A 25,030-nucleotide genomic window follows, 5' to 3' on the forward strand; every position below is an offset into this window, starting at 1 on the left:
AAACTTTAATATACAAACACAGGAGTCCAGAGAAACATAGAAAGGTAAATATATTTGAACATTTGGAAGAAGCTATATGATGGTATAGTGCTAACATTCAATTAGAGGAAGAAGAAATGTGTCTTTTCAAACTTTAATATCATCAAAGGGTATTAAGGTTGTTGAATAAGAAAAACCAAGAAGATAAGTGAGGATCATAAGTGAGGATCGATTGATTCTGTTCTGAGGGCTTGAAGAGTGAAAAGAGAGGGGAAGGTAAAAGGGATATACTAGGGGCGGCCAGGTAGCACAGCGAGTAAGAGCACCAGCTCCAGTGTTGAGAAGACCTGGAGATCAAATCCCGGGCTCAGACACTTAGCACCCACCCAGAAACACCTGGCCATGTAACCTTGAGCAAGATACTTACCCCCGACTGCTTAAAAAAAAAAGACTGCTAAAAAATAAAAAATAAACCACTTTGGAAGCAAAAATCATTGAATGAAATGAATAGTGTGTGGTGGGGTATTCACATGGAGACCAAGAACAGGCATAAAGTACACTAACAACCACTTTGGGGGTTAGGGAGGGAAGGAGAGAATCTCATATAAACTCATATCAAGAAAGGAAGGGGGCTCTGAAGATTTGATAAAGTGCTTAATCTCTTGTGGGCTATTGTATTTAACCTGGTTGCAAGGGCTCCTGTCTCTCCATTATCTGTGATTCCCAGAGTTAACTCCCTGGATACCCTTTAACAGGAGCATTTCCTCTTTTCTTCAGCCATAATGGCACCCTCCCTCTCCTCTCCCTCTCCCTTTCCCTCTCCCTCTCTGTCTCCGTCTCCGTCTCTCTCTCTCTCTCTCTCTCTCTCTCTCTCTCTCTCTCTCTCTCTTTCTCTCTCTCCCTCTTCTCCCTCTCTTTCTATCCCTCTCTCTCTACCCCTTCTGAAGAAATTGATGTTAAGAGACTTGCCCAGGGTTACACTGCTAGTGAGTGTCTGGGGCAGATTTGAACTCAGGTCGTCCTGATTCCAGGGCTCATGTTCTATCTGCTGCAAGGTCTAGCTGCCCCAATCACTGTCATAGGGGAAGCAAAAGGGAATAGCATATAGAGAATTAGACTTGGGAATCACTAAAACTGTAATACAAAACCCATGACTGTGGCTTTGTATTTCTGTGACCATGAACAAGGCACATCATCCCTCTGAATCTCATTGTTCTCATCTGTTAAATGGGGATAACACTGCAGTCATGCCCAATGTGAGAACATAGAACATCTTTGGGGCTATCTCTCAGAGGATGCACTGACTCTTTCCTAAGAACCCATTTCATCTCCCTTCTTCACCCACCTCTGGGTGGGTCTATCCTGTACTGACTGATTCCCTATGGCCCATAGCCCACACACTTCCACAGATGCTGCTGCCAATCCTGCCATGTCCCCATGGGGTCAGGGGGCTTGATCTAAGGCCAGATGGACTAAGAAGGGTTTGGACAGGGCAGAAGGCAGAAAAGGATGAGGTGTGCAAGGATGGGCGGCCTTGGTATCCCAAATGGCAGAAGAGAACAAGGCAGAGTACACCAGAGAGAAAATCCAGCAACTGTCACTGAAGCAGGTGTGAATGAATAAATGAATGAATGAAGCATTTCTTAGGTGTTTCTTGTGTATAAAGCAGTGTCATAAGTGATAGAGACACAAATAGAAAAGCAACAATACTTCTTGTCCATTAAAACACATTTTAATGGAGAAGACAACACTGAAGGAGGGGTGAGTGTCCCCACACCCAAATTTCCTTTCTGTGTATGTTAAATGTTGTGCCTACTCATGTCTGACTCCTTGTGACTCTGAACCACTTCGGGATTCTTATTACCTACCATACTTCTCAGCACCTTTCCTCAGAGAGGCACCATAACAAGGGAGATGGAGAGCTTACCCTGGAATAAAGAAGACCTGAATTCAAATCCAACCTCTGACACATCCCACAACAGCACTGCCACATACTGACACTGATATTACAGAAACAGAAATAAGCTAGAGGGTCTGAATGAGCTCAGGTTTGGCGTATTGGTGACAAAACTACCAGATATTCATAGAGTCTTCTTTGACTTTTCAAAGGACATTTAGGGTATCTCATTGGAACCTTCTACCACTCCTGTGAGGTCAGAAGAGCTAGTTACCAAGCCCCATTGAACTGAGGAGAAAATCAAAGCTAAGGAACATTGACCTTCCTAGGAGGAGAGATCTAGAATGGAAAGGTTCTTGAGAGGCCACCTAGTCCAACACTATCATTTTACAGATGAGGAAACTGAGACCCACTGAGAGGAAATGACTGGCCTAAAGTCACACAGCAGTAAATGTCAAAGGTAGGATTTGAACCCAAGTTCTCTGTCTTTGGAAGCCATGTTATTCCCACCTCCCATCTCCCATATTACCACACTTGCTGAAGGTCACAGAACATGGGGATGATCAAATTCCTCCTTCCCAAATGGAATCCCTTAACTTTTTCTATCACCCATCAGAATGCTGAAATCCACTTTCTGGGAGAGTTTGGGTTGTGGATTTGGACTTTTGATTTGACTGTTACAGGGAACTCCCAGGTATAAAACACTTGCGAGCTATACAGATCAACAGCTATTTTCCCATATCTAGTCTGGGAGCACTTAATTAGTGGATTAAAGTCACTTCACCCATACTCATATGAAGCAGAATGGTGGGTCATTCAGGCAAGTAAAAATTTGGAGATCTGGAGATCCTTCTCCAGAAGTTCACCAAGGATAAATTCCTTCACCCTTGATTCCTGCCCATTCCTAGGAAAGGTACCTGATCTAATGCCTGGGAAGAATCTACCTGAGTCTCAATCTGAGACACTTGGGGCAGATACTGAGCCTATTGGAGAGCTGGGAACTTGGACAGAAGCTCTTACATGATAATGATCACAAACACATCCTTTGTTAGTTGATAAATAAAAACCACAAAGCATCAAATTTAAGTTATATTTCAGGCACTCTGTAATGTGGTGATTCATTTACACAACTATTCAGAGGCAACTAGGTGGCTCAGTGGATAGAACACTGGGCATGAAATTAAGAAGACCTATCTTGCCTTTCAAGGACCAAAGTCTCCCCTGGAGAAGGGAAGGGTGGAACAAGAGCCCAGATCTCCTGCCTCCTAATTCAGTGTTCTTGCATTATGCTACCATGAAGTCATTTGATAATGACCTAGAGAGTGTGGGGGTCTGGAGTCATGTCTTGTTCTCCAGACAAAGTTCACTAAGATGTCAGGTGGAGAGGCCATTTTGGCTGCCATCTTGCCCCAGATGTTATAGACTGACAGTATTGATTTGCATGTGATAAGTATATCTAGGCAGCTGTGATGATGGAAAAGGTAGAGTTCTGGAAAAGAGGAATGGGTATAAAGAATACTTTTCCCTGACCCCTGGAAGGTATTCTGAGGGGAATGAAAAAAGAAAGCTAAAATGGGACCCATTTCATGAGGGATTCACAAGGCAAAAGTCCTGATAGAAGAGACTCAAGATGTGAAGATAGATGGGGAACATGACAGTAGTGCACGAGAGCTGGAAGTCTCTACCCAGGAATCCACTAAAGGAGATGCCCAGAGAGACAGGTTCTCCCCATTCTTCTCTGTCCCATGGATCTATAATGCTTAGCAGGAATTCTGTTCCATACTCATACTCTTTTCTAGAGAGGGATTCTTGGTCCACACCTTTATCCATTCCTCTTTGGGACTCACATCATCACTGGTTTTCTCTCTCCTAACTATTCCCAAAGACTTTGTGCATCACAAAATGCAGAAATAAGTATTCTCTTGGGGAAAATGCTAACTTCAGAATTAAAGGACTGCAATTTCTGTCTGTCCTGTGTGGAGTGGAGGGTAGTCTTCACTACAGCTGGTGGTGAATTTCATAGAACTGCAGGTTTGAAAGGGCCCTCAATTGTCACCTGGGATCACAGCTTCATTCTTGGGTATCACAATGAGACTAGGATACCAAAGACCCAGACTTGCTGTTGAGTGCCTGAATTTTCCCATTATAAGGGCTTTTGAAATCTATAAGAAATATGTAAAGTGAAAATACAGTTACTCTAGGAAGACTTGCCTTCTTAGACCGATGTCCAAGGAACTGGCCAACCTGAAGCTAGGCACCTGGGTAAGGATGGGTTGAGATGTACAGAACTAAGGTTGGGTCAACCTGTCTCCATTTTCTGGACCTATTCCCACACTCTGTACTGGTGGTCTTCCACTTTCCCCGAGCAATAAATAGAGGCTGAATAACAACTTACCATGGGTCTTACAATGGGAATTCTTTTGGGATATGGATTAAATAACCACTGATGACTTACCAACTTTCTCCTTATGGTTATGTGAACTCTGTAATTTTATAAATGTAAGGTACTAGTGTCTCTCTGAAGAACTAAGGTTGGGTCTGACCTAGGACAAAGTAAACAAGTCTCTCTTTTCATCTCTCTCCCTTCCTACATCTCCCTCCCTCTTCCCCCTCCCTCTCTCTCTCTTTCTCTCTCTCTCTCTCTCTCTCTCTCTCTCCTCCCTTCCTCTTTCTCCCTCTTTCCTCTTTTTCTTCCTCCCTCCCTCTCTCTCTCTCTTGCTCTCTCTTTCCTGTTCCCTCCTCCCACACTTTGGAGCCCTGTTTCCCCATGTTGCTATGAATGAGAATCACTAAAGGTTCCTGCCTCAGTCCCCTGACACCTATAACCATTTGTTTTAAAGTCCCTGAAGGAAAAGACTATTTCAATTGTGTCTTTCTCTCCAGCAACTAGAATAGGATCTTGTGCATAGTAGATACTTGATAAATTCTTGTTTTCCTTGAAACAGTCTAGGTCTCTGTCTCTCTTCACTGGGATAAGGGAAGTTTATGGTAATATAATGACTCTTTCTGTTGCCTCTCCCACAACTATGTCAGGCTGAAAGGGGAGAAAAGATATTTCAACCTACAAGAGAGTTTTTCTTTGAAAAGAGATGGGGCTGAGGAATGTTTGGATTGTTGGATTCTATGGTACATGCATATAATTAATGCTTCTTGATTTTTACTAATCCAATTAAATGGCTGTTGAACTATGTACTTGAGGGCAAAGGGAATGTTAACCACCTGGATCCCTGGATCCACCAGTTTGAGATGCAAAGGATGGAGATATGTCTTGGTGCCTGAAACGTGATGATTGATTGGTAATTCCTAGACAGAGCACAAGAGGTAAGAGCAGGGCAGAGTGTGGTGCAATTGACAACCTGCCTGTATGTATCCCTTTTGTAAACTTGGGCAGCTGGGTGGAATTGCAGATAGAGAGCTGAACCTGGAGTTAGGAAGGTCTGAATTAAAATATGGCCTCAAACACTCACTGGCTGTGTGACCCAGGGCAACTGGCTTAACCTCTGTTTATATTAATTCACTGTAGAAGGAAATGGAAAATGACTCCAGCATGTGTGCCAAGAAAACCCCAAACAGATTCACGAAGAGTCAGACACAACTGAACAACAATAACATTTATAGCAACAGAATAATTTTGAACAAGGAACTAAATATCTCTTATACACCTACCCACACACACACATGGCTTCACAGAGAAGGCAGATGGAGAATATTAGTTCTCACATAAAGATTAAAAAATGCACTGAGATCCACATAGACAGGTTCTTGGCTCAAGGTAAGTGATTGCTCTGACTAAGACACTCATATAGAAATGCAGATGTGAGCTGGGTGCCTCACCCACACCTTTGTCATAAGACTCTGCCCAATCTTTCATCATCTGTTGAATCCTGTTTCAAACCATTCATAACTCAGGGAGGCAGAGAAGTGCTGGAGTGGAGGGGGCAGAATTTGGAGGTGACAGGTCTGGATTCTCATCCTAACTCTTTTACAACAAACTCTGTGAGCTGAGGGGATACACAACATGGCTGTTTCTTCATCTCCAAAGGGAGAGGTCCCCCCTCCCAGTTTTCTCCTTCAATGAGGCTGAACAGCCAAAGTTCCACCTGTTTCCTATGAGCCACTGCCAACATCTATTCAGTGTTGATATGATAAGACCCTGGATTTAGAACTTGAAGGAACATCAGAGTCCATCTTGTCCAATCCTCTCATTTTATAGGTGAGAAGACTGAGACCTGCAGAGGTTAAGTGACTTGGCCACAGTCACACAGGTAATAAGTGCCACAGCTGGAATTTGAATCCAGGTTGTCCAAATCTCATTCAGTGTCTTTATAAACTGTACTCTGCACACTGGTCAGGGTATGCATACATTCATGTGTATGTGTGTGTGTGTGTCTTTGTGTGTTGTGTTTATGCTTTATATAAAGATAACCATAAAATTTATCACAAACTCATATATAATGATGAATTAAATATGCAAGTATGAATTTTATATATATTTATTATACACACACACACACATATATTTAGTCAGGTTATTTCATGCTTGAGTATATGCAAACCTATCTTCTTCCAAAAATTCTAACATTCTTATCAACTCATTCAGTTCCTTTCTACAGGCCAGTGGGGACAGCGTCTTTAACTTTTTTCTTTAATTCTTCATGATCCTTGTTGCTAATGCTTTAGGTCTGAGAAACAGCCACAAAACTTCAGCACCTGGGACAGGTCTTGTCTGGAAAGCATCATCTTCAGAGCAATTACAGAGGACAAACATTCCCAAGTGCCACCTGGCCATGCCCTCCATGTCTCTGTCAACCTTCCCCCTAGTTCAGATGGGAGACTGCCCCCTTGGAGAATATGAAGGAAATTGACTGGATATGGGTCTCAGGGATTAAGATACTAAAAGACTTAGTCACCCAGGACATCTATATCAATGACTCTAGTGCCTGAAATATAGCTTATTTAACTCTGGCATTGAATGCTAAGTCTTAAGAAGTCAGGAACACATTCTAGTTATATTTCACACCTCCTACCACTGACACAAGTTTTATATATACTGTGCAAGCATGGCAGGCTTTTGTTGAACTGAAGCTACTGGGTCCAGGCCAGGCTACTTGGTCTGAAATTGAAATAGAAATGAATATCATTTTTTGCCACATCCTTGGTCATTGTGATGGGTTTTCTGCTCTCCTTTGAACTAGAGATAAACCAGGCAGGATAGGCAGCTGACTCAAAGGTAGACATGTTGCCATTTGCATTTTGATAAAATACAAAAGACTTTTCTGCTTTCTGGGTATGATATAATTTCATAATGTCCCTGTCCTGAAAAACAAGAAGAAAAAGCCCATCAGATGATGTTATAGAATTTCAGAATTTGGGAATGGAAAGGAATCTCAATGGCCATCGAGTTCAACACACACACACAGAAAAATTCTTACTTTAAACTCCAAAAGCTAGGAACCCATCTTCTCCTGTGGCTATCCATCTAATTCTGAGACAATTCTAATTATGAGGAAAGGTATGCCTATATTAAGCCCAAATATGCCTTTTTTGGCAACTTCCACTGCTTGATCCCAGTTGGCCCCACTGGGACCAAATGGAATGTCAAGTCCCTCTTCTAAAAGATATGCTTTCAAATACATGAAGACAGATATAATGTTCCTATCTGAAACACCCAAATCATTTCTTATCCAGGCTGAGCATACCAGGTTCTGTCAACAAATCCTCAAATGACAAGAAATCAAGGCCCTCCACAATCTCAGTTGCCCTCCTTTGGACACTGTCCATTTTAGCAATGTCCTTTTCAAACCATGGTGCCCAAAATTAAGTACAATATTCCAGATGAATAGGGAGAGCCCAGAGTACCACTGGGCTGTTATCCAGCCCTTCCTGCAAAGCATCTCTTTTAAATGCAGTCAAAGGTTGCGTTAGGTTTTTTTTTTTCAATGCTTCTTCTCCTGAGAATTTTAATCAAATTAATCCTCCCACTGGGAGCTAAATTCTGTTGAACTTGGATCATGAAGACTTAAATTCAAATCCTGCCTCACATATTTGCTATTTAGGGAACACTAACTGAGTAACTAAACCTCTGTTCACCTCAGTTTCCACATCTGTACAATGTGGACGATAATAGAACCTATCTCACAGGATTATCATCAGGATCAAATGACATAATATCCATAAAGTACTTCACTAACCTTAAGGTGCTATCAATGCTACCTATTATTAGCCACCACCATTGCCTCTCAAAGGGCATGTCAGTTGATTACCCTAGTGTTGAACTCAAACCTGAGACTTCTCAGAACATAACTCCCTTTTCTAGCCACCATGCCATTAAGTATGGCATCTTCTCAATTGGATTGTAAACTCCTTAAGGGCAGGGAGTTTTCTTATTGCATACTCAGTGTTTAGAAGAGTGTTTGGTACATAGCAAACACTCAGTTAATGTTTCTCATTCAATCAATTCTGAGCCCCACATTCCAGTAAGAACTTTAAAACTTTAAAAAAATCTGAAGACTATGATGATAAAAGAGCATGCCATTCAAGAAAGAGATGAAGAAATAGGTGGTTTAGCTTAAAGGAGAAGAGTTCTATGGAGGACATGACATCTTATTCAAGATTCAGATGGTCTTACATGTAGAAGAATGATTTAAACATGCTCTGCTTGGTAGCACAGAGAAGAATTAGGAAGAAAGTATGATTAATGCAGCAAGGTTTCAGGGTTAATATAAGGTAAAACAATCTTATGATTACAGATTAATAATTAAAGATTACAGGGGAATTAGCTGCTTTGAAAGGCAATGGCAGGAAGAAAGGTAGAAAAGAAGTAAGGAAATAAAAAGAAAGGAAGGAAGGAAAAAGGAGAGGAAAAAAGAAGAAAAGAAAGAAAAAATGAGGGAGGAATGGAGAAAAGAAAAGAGAATGGAAAAATGCATTTATTAAGGTATCATCACCTGCCAAATACTGTGCAAAGTACTGGGGTTACAAAAATTAGCAAGTAAGGTAGTTGATGCCCCCAAGCACTTATACTAAAATGCAGGAAGAAAACATATTTTTAAAAGCTGGAAAGCATGTGGAGAGTTGATGAGCATTGGAAATGGCCAAGACATGACATGATGGTCTGGTTTGAGAAATATAGGACAAAAGCTCATTTATCAGAACCCAAGAGTTTTCACTGAAACCCCAGTACTTGGTAACACTTTGGAAGAGATTGAATTCAGGTATTGGTTGCATTAGGTGACCTCTAAAATCCTTTCCCTTTCTGAAATTCTTGGAGATGCTATGGAACTCACCTCCAGCTTCAGTACGGGCTGCCCTCCACTCTCTACACAGCAGAGACACAGTTTCGGCTCTGCAATCCCCAGGTAAATAGGATTTCCTTTGTCTTTTTCAAGAGACCCATCCAGGCATGGTGCGCATGTCAGTGTGTCTGGGAATACAAGAATCAGTGACCACACAGGGTGAAAAAAAGTGTGAGGATCAAGAATCCGTTTCTGACAAAGAAGAAAGTAATACAGGAGAAAATCATCTATCTAAAGAAGAGGAAGAGAATGCCACAGCTGGACTTGAATTTGAGGGATATTGATTTGGAAGTGCCTAGGGAAGGGAAGAAAACTGAAGTGCCAAGGTCTATGGGAATCTTCCATTCACTCCTGGATGGAGAAGTCATCTGCTCAATGACCTAGTCCTCATATTGATTCAATTTGTCCCTTGGACTTTGGAATCCCTACCATGAATTCTAGCTCCTGAACTCTAGAACACATTCTTCACAGGGGAAGGGACTCTGACTTCACACAAGAACAATCCCCTAGACTGTCCCATAAGACATGCCTGAAATTTTCCTTCTCTGATTTCCCTTCAGGTAACACCCTAGCCAGGAAGGCTTGGCAGTGCCCTGAAAGATAGTCCTGTGATGCTGGGTATGGCATACATGAGGGAGACATGACTACTTAATAGCTGAAAAACTTCTGATAGAGAAGCAGAGAAAGGGAGAAAGAGAGAAATGGAATGAAAGAAGGAATTGATTTTTGGCAAACAGAAAATGCCCAGGAGGAGCTAGTACCCCCAAATATGTATTCATTGCTTCCAGGAACTTACACTCTCAAAGGCTACTAAGAGAAGACCTCTTGGGCGAGATTGTGCCTTCTTTGACTGAGCTGAGATTTCACCTCCCTTCCAAATCCCAAAGATGATGTCTTATATGTATTCTTCTGACCAAACTGATGGGTATAACTTCCCTAATTACTGTTTTACTTTGATAGTAATGTTTGTTCATTATGCATAATTGTCTTTGATGTAAATAGCCTTTTGTGGAATGGGATACAAGCTGGCTGAGATCACATCAACTGTAACCCTCTTGTTCTAGGGTAAGACTACTTCCTCCTAGAATGACTAGCAAAAAATCTCTTTTATCCTTAGCACCAGAAACACATTGTACTTTTACAAGCAAATAGCTGATGTGCAATAGGTAGATAATATCTTGGCCCCGAACTTCTCATCAAGATTGGGAAGCTTGGAGTAATCACCCCATCATGATCATCTCCCTACTTGCAACAAAAACAAAAGTGACATAATGCCCAGGACATGAGGAGTAGGGCATTCCATCTCCCAGAACCATCTACTGACATATTCCCTGGGGCAGTTAAACTCAACTTGCTAAAATGAAGTTATAGACTTAGACCTAGCAAAGACCTTATGGGTCATCAAATTCAACCCCTTCATTTTACGGAAGAGGAAAATGAGGCTCATAGAGCCCCACTTATGTCTCATGACTGCCCAAGGTGACAAAAGTATTAAGTGTCTAACAGAGTAGTCTAACACGATTCTCCCTAGTACCAAGTTCTTTGCTATATTCACTGTGCCACCCTATTTTGCCTGTAAAGGCATGCCACATGGAGGAAGCCCCACCTCTATCCTGGATGTCAGCAACCTAGAAAAAATCCATTTGCTCCATCCTGGTGCTCCATTCTGTTCCTAGACTCCTCCCATTACCCACTCTTCTCAGTCCATTCTTCCCATAATTCCCTGGCACTGGAACCCTCCCAGGTTGTATTGCAAAATATCAATCCACCTGAATTTCCCCTCTCTTCTCCCTGATCTTTTGTCTCTGTCTTCTGAAAGAGCACAGTTTATCTCTAACAACGACTAGCCTGCCCCTTCCCTTACCATCTTAAACTGACTGCCATAGGAATTACCTTTTCTTCCACCCTTTATGCCTAATAATTGCCCGAGTCATCCCTGGAATTGGTTGACCTCCAGGCATCCATGCTGGGGGACACTATCAAGGGAGGGTCAGCCAAAGCATGAGGCTGCCTCAGAGAAAGGGAAAATATATTCAGGATTCCTACTCACTTGGGTGGACCTTTCCATCATTAGGAACTGCTATGAGGGTCTTCCCTTGAAGGACCAACACTTGCTGATTGATGTCACGAATTTCACCAGTGTAAGGCTTTTTCAGTGCTTTAAAATTAAAATTGTTACAATGCAAATGTCATCGGCTGATGAGGTTTAAAGCTGATTAAATGGTTTGATTTTAAGAAATATTGCCAATTTTCTATCAGCACATGGAGAAGAATGGATTCATGTTGATGGAGTACAGTCCCAACTGAGTCTACACATGGCCACTTTCCCCCTATATAGAAATCCCTACTATGATGACCAAAGAGCTATGATTGTGAAGGAGTAAAATGCACAATTTCAGAAATGGAAAGGAACTTAAAGTCCATCTAATCCAACTCACTCCCAAACATTGAGGATGGTCCAGCAAATATCCATTCCTTAAAAACAAATAAACAAACCTTTAGTGATGAGGGACCCATCACCCCAGCAGACAGCCCACTTCTACCTGGGACCAGTTCTAATGGTTGGAAGGTTTGTCCTGACATTGAGTCTAAATATACCCCTTTGTAAACTGTACCCTTTACTCTTCTTTTTGTCTTCAGGGACAAACAAGATGGGTCTAATCTGTCTCCCCAGGGTTGGCCTTTCAATACTTAAAGACAGCTATTTTCCCACTAAGTCTTCTTTTCTCCATCCTAAAGCTTGCCAGTCTTTTCAAACTGTCCTCATGCAGCTGCCTCCATCTGACTGCTTTCAGCTTTTCAATATCCTCCCTCATCCCTCAAAAGGAACACAGCCTTCCAGGTGTGAGGACAGGGTCATAATCACCTCCTTATTCCTGGAAGCTGTGATTGATTCTCTAAGGCATCCCCATATCACATCAGGGGTGTGTATTTGTGTGAGTGTGTCCACCTGTCATTATCTCAGTATGGGTGTGTGTGTGCCTGCCTGTCATCTCAATTCTATCAATATCAAGACACTGAATTGAGCCTCCCTTCTCTGAGTTCTCTACAATTTATTCAAGTCCTTACTAAATGACAGTCTCAGATCTTCTTCAGGCAAAGGACTGTTTAAGAACACAACCTAGTACTTTTTAAGACAATTTTTTAAATCTAAGAATAGAACTTTGTATTCATCCCTAGATTTTGCATTAGACCAATGTTCTAGCCTGCCACGTTCTATTTGAAACCTGATTTTATACTTCTGGGCAATGACTATCTCCCTTGGCTTCTTATCAACTACAAGCTTGAGAAGCATCCCATCTGTCATTGACACAAATGTTAAACAGCCCAGGGTTAAGAACACATCCCTCGGCACTCCACTAGAGATCTCCTTCCAAGTTCACTTTTTTAAAATTTTGGATTTGTTGTTACCCAAGTCATATCTGACTCTTCACAGCCCTAGTGAGGTTTTCTTGGCAAAAATACTGGAGTGGTTTGACATTTTCTTCTCCAGCTCATTTTACAGAGGAGAAACTGAAGCAAATGGGGTTAACTAACTTGCTCAGTGTCACAATCTGGTAGATGTCTGAAGTTGGAGTTGAACTCAGGTCTTCTTGACTCCAGGGCTGATCCTCTATCCAGCTAACCATTAATGAATCCTCTTTTGAGTCTAGACATCCAACCAATTCTGAATCCATCTGAATTCTAATTGTCCTATATTCAAAGCAGCATCTCTATCTTTCCACACAGGAATAGCATGAGATCCTTTATTGCTTTCCCAGATTCAGTGGAATTTTATGTGGCATCTCCCTGATGCCAGTTACTCCATCAAACAAGGGAATACATTTAGTCTCCCATGACTTGTGTTCTTTACAGCCACGCTAACAACCTGTGATCACTGCTTCTTTCTCTAGCTGCTCACCAAGCATCGCTTAAATGGCTCTTTCTACACTTTTGTAGAAATCCAAGAAAAGTTTACTGGCCTGGAGTTGGCAGAGCACATCCTGTTCTTTTCCCTTTTGAGGGAAATTAGGACCCTTGCCTTTCTCCAAGCCCACAGCACCCTGGCCATTCTCCAGGATCTTTCTGATGTCACTGACAGGGCCTTCCCCACATCCACCAAGAGCTGGTTCACTTGAACAAGGAAACTTGAGTTCAAGAGAAGCTCCCTTAATATTTCTTTACTAACCTTGGCTCTCCACTCCCAATTAAGGATTACCGTAGAAATGGGCAATTGGACCTATCATGTCTCCCTTTCATGGAGGGCTTGGTGTCAATGGGGAGCTGAGTGATCCTAGGAGAGACTTCCCCTTTCCCAACCTGGGAGCCCAGACAAGCATGTATGAAGGATGGGAGGGGCCAGAGCTCTGTCTTACCTTCCTGGCTGATTCGGCACGTGAGATCTGAAAAACAGTGAAAGCAGAAACAAAGAAATATAGACAATGTATTATTCCCAGGTTAGAGGGGACATGATAAATCAATCAAACAATAAGGAGTTCTACAATGTAGAAGTCATGCCCTCAAACAGCTTAAATTCTAATAGAGGATATATCATGTACACATACAGACAGTTATCTTTGAGACAGTGGACTGGTTGGCAGTAACATAAATTTAACTTGGACTTGGGGAAGGGAACGATGGAGGCAGAAAGGGGGCTGCCTCCTGTGGAAGGAAAGGGCACCCAGTTCAAAGACAGGGACAGAGCAGCAAGAACAAGAAAAGGAGCATCCTGTGATGGGGACTGGAACCTAGAGGGAGAACAAAGGCAGAGGCTGGGGGGACATGGAGGGTCCAGGTGGACACAGAGAGCAGAGGACAGACAGGCTGTACCAGATGGCAGACAGACAGGAGGGTGGGCAGGCAAAGGGGGCCAAGGTCTTCTCTCTCAGCATGGGAGTTCTCAAGCCAAGCATCCCATACCACAACAGCAGTGGGGTCCTCTCCTTCCTCCAACTTTCTCTTGGTGGGTCTCAGTTTTAGCAGGGGTGGGGTGAGGTGGGAGGGCCAGTTCTTTTTGGTGGGAGAAGGACATAGAGAGGCCACAAAGCACCATAACCAACAGGCAGGAGGGGGAGAGAGCATAGCACTCTACAGGAAAGTTAATAAAAGGTCTTTTTTTGAAATGCAGATTTCTTTTGGAATTTTGAAGTAAAGCCCAATTTGAGCACCTTTGTGTAAAGTGAGAACTGCCAGTATAGGAAGATACAGAATACATACAAACTGTAATTTAGAGTAGTTTGGTGAGGGATAAATGCCAGCAGCCAGGGGGAATAATAAAGGCTCTGTCACAGGTGTAGATGAAAATTAAATGCTATGGGACACACAAGTGTCTTCCATGCACTGCTTAGAATTTAGGGGGCTCTCATGTGTTCCCATCTGCATGACTTCTGGATCCTCTAAAACTGGTCTGGGCAGACTTATGACCCCACAATGACCTTTGGCCTCCTCCTCTCCAGGATGGACACAGATCATACACACAAAGCTGTAAAAGATCACAGTGACCATCAAGTCCAACCCATTTTGCAAAATCCAGCCTCAGACATTTACCAGCTGTGAGACCCTGGGCAAGTCATTTAACTCTATTTGTCTGAATTTCTTCAATGATAAAATAAGGATAATAACAGCACCTCCCTTCCAGAGTTGTTGTGAGATAATGTTTGTAAAGTTCTTAGCACAGAACCTGGCACATAGCAGGTGCTATGTATATGCTAGTTGTTATTGTTATTATTAAATGAGGAAACTGAGGCCCGGCATGTTAAATGATTTATCCAAGAGCACACAGGCAGTGAGCATCAGAGCAAGAATCTGAACCCAGGTCCCCTAACTTCAGAAGCAGTGAGTGGTCTTGGCATTGCCCCACAGCTGGCTAGCCGCAGAGTCAGTGTCCGCCATGTTGTTGTTTACCTGGCCTGTGTGGATTGTGGTTCCTTCTACTCATGATAAGATTCTCTCTGCTCCTGTAAAGAGAGATTGAAGGCAATGGATTTGTAGGACTTTCTTCAGGGTTTGACCCAGGTATAGCCCCATACTTACCTTTACCTCAGCAGGTCTATCCAGAAAGGTGTGGGAGAGGAGGGAAGGAAAGAAGAATTTATTAGCAACCTTAATAACTAGAGCTTCATAAATGCTTGTTCCCTGTCCTCTTGACTCCAGGCTAAGCACTCCAGTATGCCACTTAGCTGTGCTAGAGTGAGGAAGCCCCCTGGTCATGTCTCAGCAGGTTATGGCTACTGGACTAAACAGATTCTCAATGGCTCATCTTCTCTGATACCCCTGGGGTTCACCTTCCTGAGCAGAGGTCCCCCGCTGACCACAAGCATCATCTTCCATACACTGCAGAGTAACAGGATGGGACAGCAGAGCAGCCCTCAAGAATGTGCTCCCATTCCAGGATCCCACCAATGTTGCAACCTTCCCTTCACAGACAAACACATCCCTAAGAGTTTCCACACTGAGCCTGGCTCATCAGCCATTAGCGCCCACCCCCAGTGAGCAGGGAGGGATCTGCCACCCCTATGGGCCATAAAGGACACCCATCCCTGGAACAAAAGGGCCAGTAGGGAGAGAAAGATCCAGACACAAACAGTTTTCAGGTGCTTGAGGGATCAAAGGCACCTTCACCTGCTCCCTCTGATTTCCAGAGCTCCTGAGCTGTGCTGGATTCTTTACCCTCCAGTGAGTTTTTCTGGGGTCACTGTACCTTTTATCCAGTTGAAAAACTGGGTGGTTCTGTTGCTTGGGTGGGAACACCTCCTAGTATCTGAGGCTCTTCCCAATGATGCCAGAAAATGCTGATGACATGGTTGGGTGGGGAGGGCTGAGTCAGCCACAGTGGGAGGAATTGGGCTGGGCCCTGGAGGTTGCACATTAGTTTAACTTTGAAAAATCCCAAGATATATATATATATATATATATATATATATATATATATAAAATATCTCTTTATTTACCCTGGCTCTCCACTCCCAATTAAGGATTACCATAGAAATGTCTCCCTTTGTGGAGGGCTGAGTGATCCTAGGAGAGGCTTCCCCCTACCCCATCCTGGGAGCCCAGACAAGCATGTATGAGGGATGGGAGGGGCCACAGTTCTGTCTCACCTGGCAGAAACAAAAAAATATAGACATTGTGCTATTTACAGGTTAGAGGGGGTGTGATAGCCTTCAATCAAACAAACAACAAGCAGTTCTACAATATGGAAAGCCCCATGCCTGCCCTCAAACAGCTTAAATTCTAACAGAGGATATATCATGTACACACACGGACAGTTATCTTTGAGACAGTAGAGTAGTTGGCAGTAACGTGAATTTATCTTGAACTTGGGGAAGGAAGGATGGAGGCAGAAAGGGGACTGCCTCCTGTGGAGGGAAGGGGCCAGCACACAGTTCAAGGACAGGGACAGAGCAGCGAGAATAAGAAAAAGAGAATGCTGAGATGAGGACCAGAACCTAGAGGAAGAACAGAGGCAGAGGCTGGGGGGCCTGTAGGGTCCAGATGGACACAGACAGCAGAGGACAGACAGGCTGTACCAGATGGCAGACAGACAGGAGGAAGGGCAGGCAAAGTGGGGCCAAGGTCTTCTCCCTCAGCACGGGAGCTCTCAAGCCAAGCATCCCATACCACAACAGCAGTGGGGTCCTCTCCTTCCTCCAACATTCTGCTTTCTCTATGAGTCTCAATTTTAGTGGGGGGAGGCTGTTTCTTTTTGGTGGGAGGACATAGAGAGGCAGCAAAGCATTGAAACCAAGAGGCAGGAGGGGGAGAGAGAGCAGGGCACTGTAAAGTTAACACAGGGTGTTTCTTTGGAATGTAGATTTCTTTCAGAATTAAGTAAAATCAAATTTTTAGCACATTTCTATAAAGGGAGAACTGTTAGCATAGGAAGATACAGAATATATACAAATTTATTTTAGAGTAGTTTGGGAAGGGAGACACACTAGCAGCCAGGGGGAATAAGAAAGGCTCTGTCACAGGTGTAGGTGAAAATAAAATGCTATGGGACACACAAGTGTCTTCCATGCACTGCTTAGAATTTAAGGGGCACTCGTGTTCCCATATACATGACTTCTGGATCCTCTAAAACTGGTCTAGGAAGATGTATCACCCCCACAATGACCTTTGGCCTTCTCCTCTCCAGGGTGGACACAGGTCATACACACAAAGCTGCAAAAGATCGCACTACCCATCAAGTCCAACCAATTTTGCAAAATCCAGTCTCAGACACTTACCAGCTGTGGGACCCTAGACAAGTCACTTAACTCCTATTGGTCTCAGTTTCCTCAATTATAAAATAAGGATAACAATAACTACTTTCTAGAGTTGTTGTGAGGATCAAATAAGAAAATATTTGTAAATATTGTAATATTTGTATCATTTCCATTTCCACCAGAGCCACAGGCGGGACAACAGACCATCCCTCAGGAATATGCTCCCATTCTGCCAATGTTGCAGTTTTCCCATCTTAGTCAAATAAGGCATTAAGAGTTTCCACACTGAGCCAGGCTCATCAGCCATCAGAACCCACTCCCAGTGAGCAGGGAAGGGATCTGCAACCCCCATGGGCCATAATGGACCCTATAGCAAAAACCAAAACATCCTGATAATAGAAATACTTAGGCTCAGACTCACACCCATCCTTGGAACCCAAGGGCCAGTAGGGAGAGAAAGATCTAGACACAGACAGTTTTCACCTGCTGGAGGGGTCAAAGGTACCTGATCCACCTGCTCTCTCGAATTTCCAGAGCTCCTGGGCTGTGCTGGATTCTTTACCCTCCAGTGAGGTTTTATGGGGCTGCTTGGTCTTTTATCCTGTTGAAAAACTGGGTGGTTCTGTAGCTTTGCTGGGGACACCACCCAACCTGGAGCTTAAGAAATATCTGAGGGGTGGCTAGGTGGTGCAGTGAGTAAGAGCTCTGGCCCTGTAGTCAGAAGACCTGAGTTCGGTTCCAACCTCAGACAATTAACACCCACACAAAAAAACTAGCCGTGTAACCTTGGGCAAGTTACTTAACCCCATTGCCCTCCAAAAGGCAAAAAAAAGAAGGAAAAGAAAAGAAATATCTGAGGCTGTTCCCAAGGATGCCAGAGAATGCTGATGACGTGGTTGGGTGGGGAGGGCTGGGTCAGTGGCAGTGGGAGGAACTGGGCTGAGCCCTGGAACTTCCACCTTAGTTTAATTTTGAAAAATTCCAAGATACCTGTGTTTCTGTCAAGAAATATCCGAGGGGTGGCTAGGTGGTACAGTGAGTAACAGCTCTGTCCCTGGAGTCGGAGGACTTTTCCTTACAGGAAACTGGAAACAGATTTTCATAGCAATTTCTCTGAAAAAGTCCTAATTTCCTAAACATATAGAGAACGGTGTCAAATGTATAAGAATACAAATAATTTCTCAATTGATAAATGGTCAAAGGATATGAATAGGCAGTTTTCAGATGAAGAAATCAAAGCTATCTATAGTCATATGAAAAATGCATAAATCATTATTGATTAGAGAAATACAAATTAAAACAATTCTGAGCTACCACCTCACACTTGTCAGGTTGGCTAATATGACAGAAAAGAAAAATGATAAATGTTAGAGAAGATGGGGGTGGGGGATTTGGAATACTAATGCATTGTTGATGGAGTTGGGAACTGATCCAACAACTTTGGAAACTGATATTTGGAACTGTGCCCATATGTCTACCCTTTTATCCAGCAATATCAGAGATGTATTCCAAAGAGAAGAGAATAAAAGAGTCCCATATAAACAAAAATATTTATAGAGGCTCTTTTTGTTGTGGCAAGTAATTAGAAATTGAGGGGATGCCCATCAATTGAGGAATGACTGAACATTGATTGTGATGAAATATTACGGTGCTGTAAGAAATTACAAGGAGGATGATTTCAGAAAAACCTGGGAAAAGCTTACATAAACTTCTGCAGAGTAAACCAAGCAGAGTCAAGAGTATATTGTACACAGAGTGGTGCCATACAATGATCTTAGCTCTTCTTAATGATACAATGATCCAAGACGATTCTTGATGAGAAATGCTCTCCATTTCCAGAGAAAGACCTGATGGAGTCTGAATGCTAATTGAAGTATACTTTTTAACTTTTTTTGCTTGTTTTTTTTTTGGTCTGTGTTCTCTTTTGCAACATGGCCGATATGGAAACATTGTTTGCATGCCTATAAATGTATAATCTATATCAAAGTGCTTGCATTCTTAAGGAGAGGGGAGGGAATTAAGGGAGGGCACTTGGAACTCAAAATTTGGCTTTTAAAAAAGACTGCTCACTGTTTTGGGGTGGTGGGTAGAGAAAATACAGAGAGAAAATCTGTAACTCAAAATCTTGTGGAAATGAATGATGTAAACTAAAAATATACACAAAATGTAATTTAAAAAATTACAAAGACTGCTAAAATTGTTTTCTGCATTCAAAAAAAAATAAAACACTTTGGAAGCAAAAACGAATGAATGAAATGAATGATGTGTGGTATGGTATTCACATGGAGACTGAGAACAGGGATAAAGTGCACTAACTGCTTTGGGGGGTTAGGGATGGAAGGAGAGCATCTTATATAAACTTGTACCAAGAGAGGAAGGGAGCTCTGCAGATTTGACAAAGTGCTGAGTCTCTTGAAGGCTAATGTAATTAACCTGGCTGCCTCACCACCTCAGGAACTGCCCTTATACAGGATACCCCAAAAGCATGCTGAAGATTAAATTTGCACTAAGACTTTCGAGACACCCTGGGTATTTTTTGCTGTATGTTTCTATGACTTTGTTACTATTTATTACTATTAAGTAAAAGGGGGCATGGGAAGTGGGTGAGGCTGTTGGTTGTTCCCTTCACTGATTCAATGTATTTGTATCCAGAACTGTCATTTGGATCCTGTCTATACCTGTTCTAAAATAAAAGTCTAGAAATTTAGATTAGTTCAGCATATGAAGGTCTTTAAAGTCAAATAGAAAGCCAGGTGTTATGGTGCATACCTTTAATCCCAGCTCCCTGGATGAATGAGCTCAGGTGAGGGGAGGGGAGGACAGCAGAGGATCTTGGGATATGACCATGGTTGTTAGAAGGTTCAAAATGGTTGATGATAGAACAAAGAGGACTGAGGAGTGCTCAGAGAAGAGAATTAATAGACCAGTTTCTACCAATACAATATGCTCTTTGCTGATAGAAACAGGGAAAAATACTTATATGATTAGAAACCTTTGACTGTACAGAAAAAAGATAATCATCTCGTATTGCCTGCTTAGCCCCTCAACCTCTATGATAATCAACTGAGTTCTAAGTGGGAATATTGACACCAGGGACAATCATGGCATTGTGGTTGGGGGGGGGTGGCCAAAAAGGGACAAAGCTAGGGCTTGTGAGAGTGCTGAGGCTCCTTAGCATTTGTGACCCTCTACCTCAGGACTTGCCAAAATTATCCCACAGTCTTGGCATCAGGTCCCTGGGCCCTGGCAAAGGGGCCACAATTGGGGTGGGGACTCAGAACTTTCTATCCTTCCATCTCTCTCTTAACCTCACTTCTCCTAAACCTCCTGAACCTGAACCTGAATTTCTGTTTCACCTTCTGTCTCTTGCAGCTCCAGCACCAAGGACAGTGCTCAGAACACAGTAGGAACCTATTAAATGCTGCTAGAACTGAACTGGGTGGAAATGAGACTTCTCTGATAAATACAAACTACTTGTTTCACATTTCTGACATTATAGGAAGGGAGGCCCCGATTAAAACTAGCAAGGGGGCATGGAAGATGGGACTTTGGGGCACAGAAGTTCCAAAAAATGGAAAGACTGCCAGCCAGGGAGAAGGGGGAGGTGGAGAACAGAGGTAACCTTTCATAGGAACACTAAACACTTGTGTCTGGGGCAGATTTGAACTCAGTTCATCCTGACTCTCAGGCTAGTGCTCTATCTACTGCAAGACCTACCTGCCCCAATCACTGTCATAGGGGAAGCAACAGGGGATAGCATATAGAGAATTGGACTAGGGAATCAGCAAAACTGCAATATAAAACCCACAACTGAGGCTGAGTAGCTCTGTGACCATGGGCAAGTCACATCATCCCTTTGAATCTCATTGTTCTCATCTGTTAAATGGGGATAACCCTGCAGGCATACCCAATGTGAGAATATAGAACGTTTTGGGGGACCATCTCTCAGAGGATGCCCCTGACTCTTTCCTAAGAACCCATTTCATCTCCCTCCTTCACCCACCTCTGATTAGGTCCAGTCTGTACTGATTGATTCCCTGTTCCCCATAGTCAGCAACTTCTGTCTCACTTAAGTCCAATTCATGTGAAAGTCAAGACATCTCTCCTTGATGTCTTTGGTTCTATTCAAAATAAAGAATACACAGCCTTTGGAGCCACTGACATTTAAATATCAAACAGAAGTTAGGGTAAAACCTCAACAAAATTGGAAATCGGTGGAAACAAAAGACAACATTTCAGAGTCATATCTAATTATGGCATTGAAGGAATGTGGAACCAAAGGCTGAATGGAGAGAGCTGCTTGTTGGCTCTTCTTTTTCTTCCTAAAACACTCACTCAAAGGTCTTCAGGACTCTACCCAAAACTCACACTTGCCTTACACATAGAATTCCTTGGAAGGGAAGGCAAGATATTCAATTCACTTGAAAATAGTTTATCAAGTCCAGATATTGAACTTGGGGCTGGAAACATATGGATAAGAAGGAATAGCACCAAAACCTGATAGAAAAAAAAACTCATAAAAAATAAAGAAAAAATATTTAGAAAGTATAAATTAATCTCTACCAAACTTGATGTAGAATGAACACATTTCTTTAGACTCGCTTCCATTCAGTAATTTGGAAAATAGCCCTTATTTATGATGAAGTGCCCACCAGAAATCAATACACCAAAGCCCCCTCCCAGTCGCAACCTGCTAGAAGGGAACTCCTACCAGGGTCCCTGGAAACCACCTGATAGGCTATAATAGTTAGGGAACTTTGCACCTGTGTTACTAAAAACATGCCCCAGGTCTGTTCTTGTTTGTATCCAGGCTTTGCTAGGTAATCAAGGCTTCACTAGAAATGCATATTTCATTGTAAATAGCATATTATTCTATAAAAATGTACCTTACAGAAGACTCGGGGCTGTCTTCCCTACTGTGAGGCAGTCACCGGCCAGTTAATAAACACTCCTATCAAATTATAATGGGCTTTGCTGTCATGTTATAGCTCAGCTGTCCACTTCAGTGAGTACTTACATGTTGAACAATGCACTTGTCATGACGCTTCTAACCTTGCTGCCTATGTTCTTGCTTGTGAGAGGCTCTCTCCCACAAAGAGTGAGTAAGCTTAATCCAGACCACGATCTCTACTGGCAATCTCTCATCCACCCTTATTTCCCCAAAGCCTCATTCTCTACCCATGCTCTCATGCCCAATGACCAAGAAGAATTAGGGGAGCAGATGAAGCACAGCCCCTGCAGTCAGAGGTACAATGCCCATCTCTGATGCTTACTTATTGTGAGACCTTAAGCAAGTCACTTAGCTTTGTGGACCTCAGTTTCTTCATCAGTAAAATGGGGGGGGATGGGGACGCTAGAGCACTCTAAGGTCCCTTCCAGCTCTAATTCTATAAACCCATGATTCCACATGGATGCTCATTTCACTTCTGAATGTAATAGTTGCATTAAGACATGCTTTTTTTCTCCTCTGTGTCTTTCCCAGACATGCTTTCAAAGGACAGCTCTTCCTTTTTCTTTGATAAGATCTAAGTTCTCCATGGTTACTTTAGGGGCAAAAGTTTACAAAACATCACCTAACATCATAGACCTGCTTGCCCTCCAGTAACTCCCAGCTGATTCATTCTCCACCCCAACCCACAGCCAGTGAAAAAGCAGTAGTCCCTCTTAATTAAGTTCAATATTGCATTTCAGGGTTTCACCCTGATTACATTATTACATTACATCACCTTATTCTTGCTTCTCCCCCCTCCATGCAGTGTGTGCCCAAATGAAGCTGTCAGGTAGGTCTCTGCCTGGGTCACCAACCCCTACCAGGACAACACACCAAATATGTCATAGCATTCAAGATGAATTTATGAAGACTTTACTATATCACACACTGCCCATGTGCTAGAGATATAAAGACTAAAAGGAAATGATTCCTGTTTTCAGGGAAGTCACACTGTCAGGGGATACATGGAGGCTCATAAGGATAGAGAAAATATGTACAAAAAGGACCCTGGAGGCAGTGAGAGGAGGAGGGACAAGTTTTCAGGCACAGGGCTTCTCAACCTGAAGACAAGCTTATTTTCCTTCTTGAATAGTTTTATAATATTTCAATGTAATTGCTCTCCTTTGTAATTTTATACCTTCACATACTTTTTTTAAATTTTAGACATCTTTTATATAGGTTGCTTTGTATATATTTGTTTGCTTGTCTCCCTTTTAGATTATGATCTCCTTGAAGGCAGGGACTGTCTTTTGCCTCTTTTTGTATCCTCAGAGCTTAATACGGTGCCTGACACACAGTAGGTGCTTAAGAAAGGTTTATTGATATATTGATGGATTGATAGTACTTTGTGAATTTAAATGCATGGTTGTGAGGAGTGCGTCAACTTTGCCAGACTACTGTAAGGGGTCATTACATGCAAAAAAGTGCTTCTGCAGGAGGAACACAGGGGAGGTGATGCTTCACCTGAACTTTGAAGGAAACCAAGGCATCTGAGAGGCAGAGATCCTGGAAAGAATAGCGGGCTAAGAGTGAGAAGGGATTTTTCACTGGAGTCCAGAAAGACTTCTTGAAATTTGAGGCTTTCAAGGTTTTCAGATAGAGGCTGAATAACCACTTGTCATGGGTGTTACAGTGAGAATTCATTTGGAATAGATTAAAAGTCACCGAGAACTATACAGCTCCCACATTATGATTGTGATCTCTATAATTTTACAAATGGAAGGTATTAGTGTCTCTCTTAAGGTTTAAGGTTTGGAGCTGACCTAGGTCAAATGAGACGAGTCTCTCTCCTCATCTCTCTCCCGTCCTCACTCTCCCTTGCTCTACCCCCTGCCTCTCACCCTCCTTTCTTGCCCCTCCCTTCTTCCATCTCTGTCTCTGTCTTCCCTCTTCCTTTTTCTGCCACTCAGTGAGACCTGTCTCTGTGCAGAAGATATCCCATTGCTGGCTGGAGAATGAAATGGAAAACCACTCCAGTATCTTTGTCAAGAAAACCTTGAATCGGGTCATGAAGAATAAGACATGACTAAACAACAACAACTTGGAGAGTTTTAATTGTTATTATGAAATGTTACCATTATTTTGAATACCATTATTATGAAATGTTACCATTCTTTTAGGAGTCAATTTGAAGAAAATATTGGCAGTGATAATCTAAGAGAACCTGAAAAGACTCTTTTCCTGCATGGTTAGAAAGAAACTGGGGAACACAGAAATTCTCTCTTGGTGTCTTAACTTTTATTTTGTGAAACAGGTGAAGAGAATTCTTGAGTGGAGACATAGCTTGGTATTTTGACTAAAATGAATGATGGAACTATGTTTCCAGAAGTAAAGGAAGGTGTTTTGCAAAATATGGATGATATGAGGTGTTTCTGGCTATATTTTTTCTCATTTGTTCTTGAATATTGGGTTAGTATTAGAAGATAATGAGTTTTGATATAAGAAATAAGAACAGCTGCTTCTTTAAAAACTGAACTAATTGATGAATTAGTAAGAGATGTTTCAATCTGCTAATTAATGAGAAGATGTTCAAATTTGGATTGTCCTAGACTTTAGGATGATCAAAGTGAACATGGCAACAAATCAAGTAGCAGACCAAGAAGTGACCAGCAAATGAGGTTTGTTGACACTTGCTATACTAGGTATTCATTAGGTGCTAAATCTTTGCCACTTATCATGATTG

General features: G+C 42.4%; 2 protein-coding genes across 13 annotated transcripts in view; one reads left to right on the top strand and one right to left on the bottom strand.

Annotated features, from left to right (window-relative positions):
• Positions 1–25,030, top strand: part of IL1A (interleukin 1 alpha) — a 379,947-nt gene that overhangs the window by 111,182 nt on the left and 243,735 nt on the right. The window lies entirely within an intron of this gene.
• LOC138160795 (interleukin-36 alpha-like) lies at positions 6,354–18,114 on the bottom strand. Of its 12 annotated transcripts, none has more exons than XM_069087545.1 (10): positions 17,863–18,111; positions 16,131–16,250; positions 15,851–16,003; positions 15,435–15,561; positions 15,184–15,199; positions 15,055–15,107; positions 13,527–13,553; positions 11,222–11,329; positions 9,163–9,299; positions 6,354–7,192 (listed from the first exon to the last, which is right to left on the bottom strand). In XM_069087545.1, the coding sequence occupies exons 6-10, from the start codon at positions 15,086–15,088 to the stop codon at positions 6,962–6,964; spliced, it is 537 nt and encodes a 178-aa protein (XP_068943646.1). In that variant the 5' UTR covers positions 15,089–15,107; positions 15,184–15,199; positions 15,435–15,561; positions 15,851–16,003; positions 16,131–16,250; positions 17,863–18,111; the 3' UTR covers positions 6,354–6,961. The 12 variants fall into 12 exon arrangements, with proteins under 12 accessions (XP_068943646.1, XP_068943645.1, XP_068943650.1 ...); XM_069087544.1 differs by having other exon boundaries at positions 15,435–15,566; XM_069087549.1 differs by having other exon boundaries at positions 15,435–15,566; positions 17,841–18,111.

Source organism: Petaurus breviceps, unplaced genomic scaffold, assembly GCF_028583685.1.
Source record: "Petaurus breviceps papuanus isolate PSGF00001 unplaced genomic scaffold, PetGlider_PUasm1.0 182, whole genome shotgun sequence".
In the NCBI taxonomy this organism is placed as follows: domain Eukaryota; kingdom Metazoa; phylum Chordata; class Mammalia; order Diprotodontia; family Petauridae; genus Petaurus; species Petaurus breviceps.